The sequence below is a fragment of the Marmota flaviventris genome, chromosome 9 (genome assembly GCF_047511675.1).
Source record: "Marmota flaviventris isolate mMarFla1 chromosome 9, mMarFla1.hap1, whole genome shotgun sequence".
NCBI lineage: Eukaryota > Metazoa > Chordata > Mammalia > Rodentia > Sciuridae > Marmota > Marmota flaviventris.
Genome location: NC_092506.1, coordinates 87,173,197 through 87,187,994, shown reverse-complemented (window position 1 = coordinate 87,187,994; position 14,798 = coordinate 87,173,197). Strand labels below are relative to the sequence as shown.

Below are 14,798 nucleotides of genomic sequence, written 5' to 3'. Positions count from 1 at the left end.
TGCACTTGCTGAAAATTTGATCCCTGGTGTGGTGATGTTGAGAAGTACTGAAACCTTTAAGAGGTGGGGCTGTGAGAGTCAATTAGGTCTTTAAGAAGGATTAGTGTATTTCTCTCTAAAGTGAATTTTCACTATCTGGGGACATTCCAAAAGAACAGGTTGTTCTAATTGAGTCCGGCACCTCCTTTGAATTTCTAGAGTTTCTTGCTCCTACATGCTGCCTCTGTACTCAACCAGTTCCTTTTCTACTACTCCACCACGCTGTGACATGGCCAGGGGACCTGTAACAAGTCACCAACAAATAATGCTGTTTGCACCTTCTAGTCACCAGCATCAAGAGCCACATAAATCTCTTTATTTATAAGTTAACCTCTGGTATTTTGTTATAGCAACACAAAACACTAATACAGAAGCTAAATAAAACTAATATTCAGTCTCTGATATCAAACAAGGTGTATTGCAGAGTTGGAAACAATTTATTTCAGGCATTTTTTTTCCCTGTAAGGGGCCAGCAATAAGTATTTTATGTTTTGTGGACTATAATGCTCTCATACACACCTACTTAACACTGCTGATCAAAAAGAAGAGGAACTTTACAAAACATATAAATAAAAGTGTGATTCTGAGTTCCAATAAAACTGCATTTATGGACACTTAAATAGGAATTTCACATAATTTGCTTTTAACACAAAATATTATTATTTTAACTTTAAAAAGCATTTAAAAGTCTAATAAGCATTTGTATCTCATTGCCCACACACAAATAGACAACAGACTGGATTTGAGCTACAGATTGCCAACCCCTGCCTTGAAACCTAAAATTTACATTTTCAAATCAGCCTAGGAAATAAATGTCATCCTTAATTCTGCAGCGTGGAAACTCACCCTGCAACAAAAGAGAGAACAGTAGCACCAAAATCCTTTGCTAAGATATTTGCTCTGGACTAGTAAGTAAAACTCTAAAAATACCAAAAGACAGAATGCTCTCCCTTGTGCTACTCTTCTTTTGGGAATTTGATACCAGTAGAATTCAAGGATGGGATATAAAACTTTCCTAAGAGTAATTCAAAGAGAATGACAGGAAAGTTTTATAAGGAAAGCAGCTACACCTTGAATCTTGAACATCCCCCAAGAGCCTATGTGTTAAAGGCTTGGCCACCAGTCTGTGGCAGTATTAGCAGGTGATGCAACCTTTAGGAGGTAGGGCCTAGTGGAAGGAAGTCAGGTCATTGGGAATGTGGCCTTGATGCACTCCTAACCATAATGAGCTGCCACAGGCCCAAATGCAATGGGGCCAAGTGATCATGGACGGAAACCTCTGAAACCATGAGCCATAATAAACCATTCTTCTTTTTAAGTCAATTTATCTCGGGTATTTGTTACTGCAACAGAAAGCTAACATATAAGCCTAAGGTAGGGCAGAGACCTATATGGACAAAATAGAAAAACATAACAATACCAGGAGCTGCTGGGTCAAATCAGAGAAAGTGGGGGTACCTGAAGAAAACTGGAGGACCCACATGAGGCTTTTCTATGACCTCCATGGAGAAGACAGAGAACTCTAAATGTCTAATTCACTTGATGGTATTCAGTGGGATCTCAGAGCAAAGACCTTTGTGATCTGACACAGGCCTGATGTTGCCCATCTGCTCTCCTGCTGGCAGGATGTTCTAGTTACCAAGACTCACTTGGCTGGGAGGAAATAGAGAAGTGGTCAGATCCCCTGAAGGTAGACAGTTTAACTCAACATTTTAATGTAACTGATGGTGAATCATTGGCTACTACCTGGACTCTTGATGCCACACATTGCTCATAGGCTATCTTCCTGAAATGTGCATTCAAGACTCCATTGGCCACAGGAATATAGTAGCAAGATTAAGAGCATGGGTCTGCCTGGGTGCAATCTCTGTCTGTTATTTACCAGTTACCTAGTCCTGGGCAGAAGACTTACCTTCTCTATGCCTCCATTTACTCACTCCCAAGAATAGGATGAAAATAACAGGACTTACCTCATAGGGTTATCATTACATAAATAGGTATATGTGTGCTGCCTAGAACACTGTCTAACAAATGAGACCAATGCCTATCATACCCTGATCATCATTAGTATGCTTATTAATTAAAAACTCCCTGATATGCCACAAAACTCCCCATGATTCCAACCCCAGCTGGCTACTTCCTGCCTCATTTCTCATAAACTCCATCTTTATGTTACACATACAATACACATAGTAAGTTCTGGCCCAAGTTTTATTCATTCTTCAGGTTCGATGCTATACTTGTGGGTTATACAATTATATGCATAGTTTATGACCAGCATTTGTTTTAATGAAAATAGATTAAAATATAACAGAAAATACCAGTATATATTCCATGTATTAACAGAGGTTATTAGCACATATACTTGTTAAATTGTGATGGAAAACAAATTTCTTAATGTGGTTCATGTTAAAAAAAAATAAGTAAATAAAAGCAGTAGGTATAATCCCACCAGTGCATATCAAGCTTCTAAGTCTGTCACAAATTGTTTCCACCACAATGTTGCTTCCTTTGCCAGTCCTCTTTTTGCCTGAGATGCTGTTTTTCCCCAATTGACTGAAAAACTTTCACCAGTCTTTAAGTTGTACCTGCTGAATGTCTTTGTCACCCTCCCTGGCTAGGCAGAAGAGACTTTTCCTTTCACTATGTTTGGAAAATACTATGAGTGACTGTCAAGTACTTCAAGAACAGCACTAATGCTGCCACACTATAATTGTTTCTCCAGGGTTTCTTCTGCTCTAGTGAGGGCCATGGGGGCAAGCATCAATATTATCTTTGTGTCCCTAAGGTCAAGCAACATGCCTGGTACAATGCAGATCAACATTGTTCATCTGAACATTTCAATGACTCAAACATTTTAACCAAACTTCCAATGACTCAAAACTGAGAAGAAAGGATGAGGTAGTAGATAGCAGCTGTTAATATATTATATGATCACATCTACATGCCTAAAGATCTCTTTGCTTTGCAATAAACAAACTAACCCAAAATAAAAGTCCCACCAAAAAGTCTGCTAGGCTAGCATGGAATGAAAGGGCTATACCTGAGGAGCTTGTGACATTTTATTTTAATGTGAATAAACAATATGACATTAAACAGTAAAAAAGTCAACAATTTTATTGGTCAATATGGAAATTTACTTATCTTTCAATGCTATAGTAACCAGATGTTCTTTATTAGCAAGTGCTGACATCACCCATCAGCTGACAGTGACAGCTCTGACAGATGAGTGCTCAATATATTTTATTGGTGGATCACACTCATGTAACAAAAGGTTTTAGTTAATTTTGTAGGGGAAACAGTCTGAGGTGCTTCATAATTTAACTTTTAAGACTATAAAAGGTTAGTAAATATTTACCTCACTGATTCATAGTTTTTAGAGGGTTTCTAATTATTTCAATGTATACTATGAAGGGTTTTTTTAAAATTTATTTATTCTAATTTGTTACATATGATAGCAGAATGCAGTTCAATTCATAGAACACATATAGAGCACATTTTTTCATGTCTCTGATTGTACACAAAGTAGAATCACACCATTCATGTCTTCATACATACACTTAGGGTAATGATATATAATACTAATTTGATACACATAAAATGTAAACGAGGATAGAAGGAACAGCCTAGTACAACACTGTTAAAATTCAAAGGCTGGCTTTTGAATGAACTTACAATAATCCCAAAGAGTAGATTACAAGTTGAAAAAAATAAAGTGTACTACCAAAATGATTTCTAAAATGCTTCATATTTCCCCCTTTATTCCTAGGTCATCCTGATAATAAACTCTGATATGTACATGTTTTTTTTACAATGACTTAGTACATAGAGATGCTGATAGGTGTTACGTGTCAAATACAGGGACACCACTGGCTCCTTATCTCTAGAGAATGTCATCTGGTTTGTTTTACTAGTGGTAGCAATGGGGTTCATCAGAAGAGGCAGATATTATATAGTGCCAATATTACTGAATTAGGTTCCAAGGCTTGGACCCAGGTCCCAGCTAAAGGATGTATTAGCTCTGGGCAGCTGTCAATGCCTCTTGATCATTCAGGGACTTATGTTAGTCATCCCCAAAATGATGGTGTATTCTACTTTGTAAGACTACTGTATGTAGTAGTGCTCTACAAATTGTATAGTGATATTCAGTTTAAACAATAGCCATCTGAAGTCTTCTTACCAAGTATCCCTGTGAACCATTCTAATCAATGTTCTGTGATCAACACAGATCTGTCTCTTCCATGAAACAAAGTAAGGTAAACTAACCTATATACATGAGGACCTTACCAACTTTATAGAGATAAGGTTTGTTATAAGCAAAAAAAAGTACACAATAGCAGTAATTATTATCAATTATAAAATAAAGGTAACTAACATCTTTGGTTTATATTATGGAGAAGAAATTTGCTAATCAAATTTTACAAAATTAAGTTACTGGATCAATCCAGTGAAGACAGTTTTATTCTTTTCTCTACTTTTTAGATGGGGAAGCTAAAGCTCAAAAAAGTTAATCAGCTTTAGTTCATTTTTCTTGAAGTGCCAAGTTTTTATTTCAAATTTGTATGACAACATAGAATATCCTGCTAAATATGGTAAAGCATCTTATCACACTCTTGAAAGGCGTTCACAAGCCATCTTTCTGTCTGAACAAATAAAGAGCCCTAAGCAACTTAGCAAGATCCTGTCTCAAAAAATAAAAAGGAGTGAGAAGGTAGCTCAGTGATAGAGCACTTGCCTCACATGGGCAAGGTCCTAGGTTTGACCCTTAGTACTGAAAATATTAAAAATCAAATTCTAGTGGCTTACAGTTGCCACAAGAATTCAGCTCCCAATACAGCCATTGCCAGAGAAGATTTTTCCAGTAGTCAGAGACTCAGATTAGCAGCTGTCAGTAGTACATGAAAAATCATTTTTGACCATGCTCTGTTGGGTCTGTTGACAACAGGAATAAAAGTTAAAGTGTGATCTACTAAATTCAGAGCCTAACTCTATAAATCACACTCTTTCCAATAATTCTCATCATAAGTCCAAAGTATCACAGATTAAAATAGATCATTACCTCAGTTGAGGGGCAAAAACTTTGTAATTTATAATATTTATAATCCTGCTAGATTCTCTACACCATTTACATATGAGAGACTGTAGTAATGTTTCACATGAATAAAATCTAAGGCTATAACATGAATTGTGACAATTCTCTATAGATTTTTTTCTGGATACTACATAATAAAATAATTCTATGTGTAAGGCATGTTTAATATTAACTCAAAAATGTTCAGAGACAGGACCAAACCCTACTATGGTCAGAACAAAGGGAGATTTACTGGGCTCCATTAAGCCTTCCACATGAAATCAATGTAAAAAAATAAAATCAAGTTCTTCTTTGAAATGACTAATATTATACTCATTTCCACATTAAAACCATAAAAGAATGTCATATGATTTCTATTAAAGTCATTAAAAACAAAAACCATTGTCTTGAAAAACATTTCCCACAGAAATGAAAATTATCCTTCAACATTTATAGACAGTATTTCTCAAGTCTCTTTTTTTTAATCTCCAATTAAACAAGTCAGTGTTAAGTACCTACTGTATGCTGGGGAGCTTTCAAACTTAAGGGAAGCATGTTAACTAGGCTGGATTTGAATTGGGGAAGTTGGGCATAATTGAAACATCTTTATAATTACTCTGTATTTTATAAAAATGTTTATTCACTAAACATAAAGAAAATGAAATAGTTCATAAAAGAGTCTTCAAAAGAGCAATATGAAGGACTTCAAAGATGACTGATCTGAGCCACTGAAACAGGGTCTCACTGAGTTGCTTAGCGCCTTGCTGTTGCTGAGGCTGGCTTTGAACTCGCGATCTCCTGCCTCAGCCTCTGGAGCTGCTGGGATTACAGGCATGTGCCACTGTGCCCAGCTTGAGTCACTAAATTCTGATCTTTGCTGTGCCACCAAGGTGCCCCATCTGTGGAAAATGAGATCTTGGCCTGCTTAAAGTCAGCTCCATTTCCTAAAATACATAATAATCTGATACATATATTTGTTTACATACATATATGTTTTTCCATAATGTCTTGTCATTAAGGACTCTGACATGGAACTCTACCTATGTTTTGGAGTCAGAATCTATGTAGAAACAAGTGTGAAAGGAATAGACATGACACAATCAATTCCTTCTGGGAGCAAGGAGAAGATTTCCAATAGGATCACAGAAATATAGAAGTAATTCATTCCAACAATGTCCAACAAAGGGTTATAATCCATCTTGCTCTCTAATAATGTCACTCTAAATATATTCATACAGTGGAAATTCTAGTTGGCATTAATTGTTCCGAATACCTGCTTTCCACTCATCTTCTAGTATTTAAACCAGCAGTGTGTTAGGAGATAAACCAAACATTCAATTAACTCTCTGACACATGTAATATGCTGTAATATGTCTGGGCTGTGATACAACTCATATACTATTAGACAAAGAACCTTTAAATAAATACATTCGTGAGAACTGTTTATAGATAATTCTTCTAATCTCCAACTACTCAAACAAGCAGGACCCAGTGCTTCCTGTCCCTTAGTTCAACAACCCCATCATTAAGCTTTTCTAATGCTTCTCACAGATGCACCATTCTTCCTTCCCACACTGGAACTCACTGAGCGCCTCACTTTCCATGGGATCAGGTGTCTCAAACTCCATGGTGCGCACAACAAAAGGAAATGTTTGTGGTCCATGGATTCTATCCACTTCAGCTAAAGAGTATCATCTGGTTGGGAGGCTAGGGCCACTTGACTCAGCATTTTCCACTCTGGTTTGCCGTGTGGACAAGCTGGAGAGGTCACTGAGTGCAATGAAAGATTCTGCACTTAACTGACTCCTCATTCCAGCAACAAAGTGTCATCTGTAAAATTAACTTTATGTACCAAGTAGGAAAATACCAAAGCAAATGGGTTTAAAGAGATAAAAAATGTTAAATGTTAAATGTTATGTTAAAGGAAAATTGACACATATTAAAGGAGAGATGCCTACTTTTAATTTGCTTTTCGCTTTACTTAACTAGGATTAGTTAGCAGCTGAGAAACAATTTAGTGCTAAGAACATCAGGCAGATAAATACACAGAATCACCACCACAGACAGACCAAGTGCAATAATCTTTATGCTCAAGACTTTATTGGTTTCATTTAACCACAATTTCAACCTCTCAGTGAGTAGGCAAAGTAATAATATCCTACTGGATATTCCCAATTGATCTGTCCAGCAATTGACATATTTACAAAACAAAATAAAATGGGTGTTACTGCTCCTACTACTGCAATGTTAGGTAAACTAAACCTTCCAGTGAGAAAGCAGTAATCCACACACAAACAAAATTTACTGCTTTTGGATGGGCCAGGAAACTTGGAATACCCTACATCTGGGAAATAATTTCTCACAAAGTTCTGTAATTCAGCTTTATAGGTATCATTGAGGAAATGAAATATTGTATAGTGAAGATTAGAAGGAAAATGTTTCATTTCAGCTCCACACTCTTAGACTTCCTAACTCTTGTGACTGGGTGTGAAATCACCTCATCATTTGTCTCATTTGTAAGCAGGTGTTAATACTAGTATTCAACTCACAGATTGCTTGTGAATAATTTTTTTAAATTGTTTAAATTTGTTCTAATTTATTATACATGAAGGTAGAATACATTTTGACACATTTTACATAAATGGAGCACAAGTTCTCATTCCTCTGGCTGCACATGTGCAGTCACACCAGTAGTGTAATCATCCATGTATATAAAGTAATAAAGTCTCTCATTCTCAAAGATGTAATAGTTCAATGAAAGTAATTGCTATGTATCAATTATTAAAATCAGCTTTTGTTCATTTTTTAAGACTCTTTCAAGGACAGAGACACCACATTCTTATAATGTTCTTCCTTTTTCTGTACCTTCTCTCTCAGTTTCCGGTCCTGTCATGTTTTTTTCTTTCCCAACATCAAACTTAGAGACTTCTCAAATTATAAAGGCCCTAGGTCCCCTTCACTTCTCACTCTATTTTTTTTTCAGGGGTATCTAATCTACTATATCTTGATTTTAGTTAACATCTGGAGGACTAAATTCCCAAATGCACATTTCTACTTTAGATCTGAGTACATACTTGCACACTCAATGTCTCCACTTAGATGCCTGGGAGAAACCTCAAGTCAATTAATTATGAATAAATGATTATCTCACCATCATTGTCATCCACATAGAAATGCTGCCTATCTCTGTGTGTAGTCCAGCAACTACTCCATTATGTAACGTGGAACCCGAAGAACATGGTGAAACCTCCCAGTCCACATTTTGCATCGTTTGAGCCATTTTCTACTGTCTCCATTCTACCCCTGAGACAACTCTCTCACATCTCCTGGTTTCCACAACCACAGTCACCTTATCCAGTAGCCTCTGGGATTTGCCAGTAGGCAGTCTTGGCTGCCCCAATCCACACATGACATGGAGTGATATTTAAAAATATCAGTGTATTACTCTCCTGCTTACAACTGTCCATTGCTTATTGGCATCATTAGCATAAAGAGTAAAACACTATGGACCATTACAAAACTGTGCATATGACCTCTGCCTCCGTGGACCTCTGTACTCCAAACATATAGGACCATTCTTCCTCTGAAATGACTAGATCTTTCTCCATCATCAAGACCTTTATTCATTCCCATTCTGTTCTCTCTTCTGAAACATTCGAAAGCTTTTTCTTTCCCATCATTGTATACACAATTACTAGCTATTTCTTTCTCCTCATTTTGCTTAACCAAGACTTCCTGCAGATGGCATTTCCTGATTCTCTGAACAAAGTACATTAATTATATCCTTGCAGAGCATCCTGCACTTCTGCATCCCGATCCTCAGTGCATTTGTAATTACTTTAGTGTCTGTTTTTAACAAACTATGATAAGGGACCTAAGTGCAAGGATCATGTCTCTCTTGTTTACAGCTGCATCCCTTAATCTTATCAAACAGTATGCTTGCCACATGTAGACCAACTGTGAAACTGATAAATATTTGCAGAATTAACACTAAAATTATCTGGTTTATTCCTTGATCTGAAAATTTCTCACAACTAGTAGCAAAATGCACACACACAAAAAAAAATTTCTAATTCAAGGCAGACTATGATAACTTACTAGAGGAAATAAGTATAAGAACTATTCAATCCTATAAGAGAGGGGAAAATGAATTCTGGAAGGAAAATGGATATCTAAATGAGAAAAGACTATATAAAAAAGGCTTCTTTCTAATTCTGGGATATGAAATAAGCCTTAGAGAGATTTTAAGATTTCAAAAAAGGCAGAGGTTTTAAATATTCCAAGGAAAAGGAAAGGTTTTAGCAAAGGTAAGAATGGAATCAAGTGTATACAGAGACCAGAAAACAGACAACTGTGCCTGACAGTAGGATATACTAAAATGTAGCAAATGGTTAACTTGGAAAATGCTTTCACTAGGAGGACTGTCTGGGGTTGTGCGTCAGTGGTATAGTGCTCACCTAGTACGTGTGAGGCACTGAGTTCAATTCTCAGCACCACATACAAATAAATAAAATAAAAGCCCATCCCATTGACAACTAAAAAAAAATACTGGGGGGGTGGGGGGGAGAAGAACCACTGAAGGTTTTATCATCAGAACAAGAACATGATCAAAGATGGCAAACATTTGTTAGCAGATTACAATGGGGGTGGGGAGACCAGTTAGTACACTGCAGAAGAAGAAGGAAAAGTATAGAAATAATTATGAGTAGAATGAAGAGCATTGCTGGAAAAGGAAATGGGGTTTACCATTGACTAAATTGAAACTCAAAACAGAGAAAGGATGGGAGATAATGAGTTCTGTTATAGACTAAGTTTTATTTTAACATGCATATATAATGTTGAACAAGGGAGCAAAATGTGGTTCTAGGAAAGAGGATGCAAGTAAATTTCAGATTACTAGGCTCAGGGGTAATTTGATTGGTTCATAATCAATAAAATGTTAAGACAAAGGCTTTATGACATTTAAAAAGTTTTTCTCACAAAACATTTTTTTTAAAATGAAAAATACCAAAGATAATAAAGTTCTTTTATAATGACTGACCGAATTTCCCATATCTCTTGTGTCTAATTTTTATTTTATTTAGATATTAGAAACAAAGCTGCTAGTAATTTTACCATAATCTCACCTTCTCTGCAAAAGAAGTCAATTTCCTACAATTATTGGAGAGAAAGGAACTCACTTAGCAAGTAGACTTTTCTTTACTCAGTAGAAGAATAATATCATTTGTGTTTAAAAGAATTCCAGTCTTTGCAATATGTAAAAATCTAAAGTGAAGTATGAAATATTTTAAAAGATTATTCTAATTTCAAAAACATTAGCATCTGAGATTATGTTACCTTGAATTATTAGAATATCTGAAGAATAATAGAAAAATAATACTTACTTTTGCTGCACCTATTTGTTCTTTTCGAAATTTCTCAAGTGGTGCAATTAGTACATCATTAGCATTTTGAATCTGAAATTAAAAACGTGCATATATTAAGTTCTGTATAACTTAATGCCAACAATATTGAAAAATGGCTCCTTTATTCAACTTATTGAATATACAGTTTTTGTTCTATTGTCTGCATCTATAAAAATATTTTCCATGTTGTACAGTATTTCTCCACTTTATAATTAAGCTGTTTTCACATATTATTCCACTTGATCCTAACAAGAATGTGAGTAATGTGAAAATAAGCACTTATTGTGCTGAAATCATAGCTTGTATGTTTCCATTTCTGCTCCTAAGATTTAACTAAGAAACGGTACATTAGGTATTAAATTTACAAATACCTTTAATTACACTGGTTTAATGTAGCCAGTTTAAGCAATGATTTAAAAATGAACCACACAAATGCTCATCCATATTGCCATGAGCATGCTAGAATTCCACAGCTGCAAAATAAAATAAGGTTCATTTCCCCCCCTATTTAATTAGATTCCTCACACTTGGGATTTGCCTGAGCTCATAATATTTCCAACCTGAATAAAAGAGTATGTTATTTTACTTCACTGAAAAATATTTTAGTTTCATGTTTCAAATTGGAATTCACTTAAACTTTAAAACAGATAGAACTTTCGATATAAGAATACTGAAAGGAGGTATAGGAAATAAGGGCCAAAAACTAGATGCAATGGCACAAAAATTTTCTAAGGATAGCATTACTCTGAAAGAGGATATTAATTTTAAAAACAAAATAAATACCACCTTTAAGGAGCATTCAAGTAAGAATGAAGCCCAGTTAACAAAAATAATAATTTGTTCTACTACTGCATACTGAGCAAATGCTAAGATGAAGAAAAAAGCTTATTTTTAAAACATAAAATTGCCCTATTTTAAAATAGGTTAAAGAGTAAATAGGAGTTATTTGAACCATTCTGATAATTTCTATAACTGTGAAATCAATCACATTCTTATAACTTTTTTCTAAGCTTGAAATCATGTAACTTTTCTATAAGTTTGAAAGCATAAATAAAAAAATGTCAAAATGTTTTCATTTGCATATATTTTTATTTTTACTCTGGTTAATCATTAGGCTTTATTTCTTAAATGTCTTAAATCCACAACCTAAATGAAGAGATAATATATACAAAAATAGAAACTAGAATGTTGATGCCAGTTCTCGTGAACGTAGAGTTCTCCAACTTACACAAAAATGAGACAACAAACCTTATAAAGAGGACCCAAAGTACTATGCTGTGAAAACAGAAAACAAATCAATAATCAAGTTCATTTCAAAGACATCCAGAGCCAATTGTAGATACCTCTGATACCCATCACCTAATTCCTGCTTGTGAGCTCAGACAAGCATGCCATCAGATCCACTGGGTGGGTCCCACAGGGCAGATATGATCGGAAGTAATAGTAAAGTAGCTCAGTTTTAATTCTCACTCTCTAAAAGCTCTTTGTGGTCAAAAACCCCAAGCACAAGGGCTCACAGAAACATACATTTTATAGATGTAAGGAACAGCTAATTCATCCTTTAAAGTTAAGTTTGCATTAGGGGAAAGGCCATATCATGAACACTTTAGTGTAATTTGGAGAATGCCAAAAATAAAGGCTACCCTTTATTGGATGTTTATTTGTTGCTTACTTCACAAACCACAGTACTTCACAAGCATGATCTAATATATTTCAAGTCAGTGGATTTAAACAGGATGATACTTCTCAAGTGGTGAATACCTCAACAATAATGAGACTGAACAAGTTTGGCACATAGAACAGTGCTTAAGTAGATGCATTTAAAACTGAGCATACCTGGGTTTTACTGGGTTCTGTTGCTTATGGCCTGTTATTTAACCATTCAGAGAATCAGCTGCATCATCTACTTAACAATTTAATTCTAAGGACTTAAGAAATAATCAATATAAAACAATTAGCTCAATGGTTTATATATATTGAATGAACAAAAAGAACATCAAGTAATATTTCCAAATACACAGATTATGAATCTCATTCCATATTTACCTATTTAATACACCTTTATACCTGATCCATTGTGCTACCCTTTTGTTTGGACTATATCTATGTGCATAATATTAGAAGGTGTTTTCCTATAAAAGTCCTGAAAGACAAATGCCCTAGGTTCTCCCATCTCCAAGCATTTGCACACATGCACATGTGTGTGTGCAGTTCTGAGATCTGTGGGGCAGGGCGAAATTTAGGTATGGGCTAAGACTTCCAGAATGTTAAAATCTACTTGAAAAGAGAAAAAAAAAATCAATGTATTCATTCAACAAGTTTTGGCAGCTTTATAATCCTGAACAATTTTGGGAAAATTGAAAGACAAAAACTGATTAAATTCTGAATAGTTAGTTAGGTGATAGATTATGCAGACATCTTTATAAACACATTAGGATTTTGACAACAAAAAGATATATGAAAACTAAATGAGTCATGGCAATGTTTGGATGGTTGATGTCAACTGTATATACTGAAAGGAAAGAATATTCTAGAAACAAGGAACATGATGACTAAAGGTAAAGGGGCAGAACTAAGCATAGCATGCAGGAAGAAGGAATGCAACACAGAAAACGTATTAGCACTAGAGTCAACCATGACTGTGACTGCACTGACCAAGTTACAGGACTTCATATCAACTTTTCTAAAATAGAAATAGTAGAATGAACGTGAACTCTGCTGGACAGTGCCTGGCACACAGCAGTCTCCACAGAATTACTGTAGTTGTTCAAATTATCCAATAAAAACATTATTTAACTGTAAAAGAGTCTGGATAATATAAGCAGGAAGTTCCACTGAACTAAGTGAGGAAAAAAGACTGGTTAACACCAGAAACAAAGAAGCCTGAATATGAAATATGAAAACTGCTGGTTTATAAATAAAAGAAGAGTGTAAAAACTTTTTCTAAGAAGCTAAAAATATGTGAGATGGTTTTGAGAATGAAGAGACAAGTGGCTGGGAAAAGAACTCCATCCTGAAGAGGTAAAGGAGTAGATCAGGTGCCTGAAGTGTGGACAGATGCAGTTCCAGAGACAGTTCTAGGGAAGAATGGAAAGGAGCCAGCCAGTGACAGATTAACCAAAGGAGGGAGGAGAATCGGTAGGGGACATCATGGGTTGTGCTTCAGAAGCTGGACTGTGGCACCTAACAGAGTTGGGATGAGTTACGAAGTCATGTTTAGTAAGAAGGAAAAAAAATGACAATGAATTTTACTTTGAATCCATTACATCTGATATGCTGGGAAGACTCAAAGAAATACTGTCAGAAAATCCCATCTCACAATGATAGAACTAATCGATATGAAGGAATTTTTCTTAATTGGGGAAGAAAGGATTAGAAAAGAGAATAGATGGGAAGATACATTCATGTCCAATGGTTTACGTTTCTGCCAAAGGCCTTCTGGAGCTCTCATACAAACATCACCTAGGAATAAAGCAAAAGCCTGAGGAGACAGTAAAACAGGGTAATCAACAACCATCCTTCCGGGCAAGTATTATTTCCTATCTCTATTGCTTTATATTTCATAGTTTATTTCTCCTTTATTTCTGAATTTGTTCCAATTTCTCTCTTTTATCCCCCTTTCTCACTCTGTTAATGTGAAGCTGAACAAAAACATAAGATGTGGCAAAGATATTAAACCAAAAAAATGAGAAAAAAGGAGAGAAACATCCAAGAAAATAACAGAGATAACGACAGAAAGGATTTGCTGTGTGCTCCAGATGTGCCACAGACTCCACTAAGCTCTCCACAACACAGAGATTAAAGCCCACTTTACATGATGAGTAATGAAGTCAAACATGGAAAAATCCACTGGAAGAACATGAGCATTAAAGTCAATAAACTCAGCTTCATCTGAATCTCAGCACCCCAACTGATGATACTCAGAGTCTCATTCCTAAACTCTTTTAAGATTTTTACAAAAATTAAAGGAGAAACAGATATATTTTCAAAAACCATTAACAAAGATTCGGCAATAGCAGGCTCTCAATAAATGTTACCATCTCCAAAGAGTTAACTGATCTGTGTTCATTCCACAGTCTTATAATTTCCCCCAAATGATTAAAAATGTAATTATTCAAAGCGAGAAATCAAAATCCAAAGTAACTTAACAAAACTGTACTCCATTCAGAAGCCTAATAGTAGATAAGCATGAACCTAATTTTTTCCATAAGCTATTATTTGTGTGGTTTTATATCCAAAAAAGATGGTCCTTTTGTGTACACTGGGTGACTACTGTTCACAAT

General features: G+C 35.4%; 1 protein-coding gene across 1 annotated transcript in view; it reads right to left on the bottom strand.

The window, feature by feature from the left end:
- Arhgap42 (Rho GTPase activating protein 42) overlaps positions 1-14,798 on the bottom strand; it is a 261,757-nt gene that overhangs the window by 97,912 nt on the left and 149,047 nt on the right. Inside the window, exon 4 of the mRNA XM_027930617.2 lies at positions 10,495-10,566. Within this exon, the coding sequence (XP_027786418.1) occupies positions 10,495-10,566 (72 nt within the window). The remainder of the gene's footprint in view (positions 1-10,494; positions 10,567-14,798) is intronic.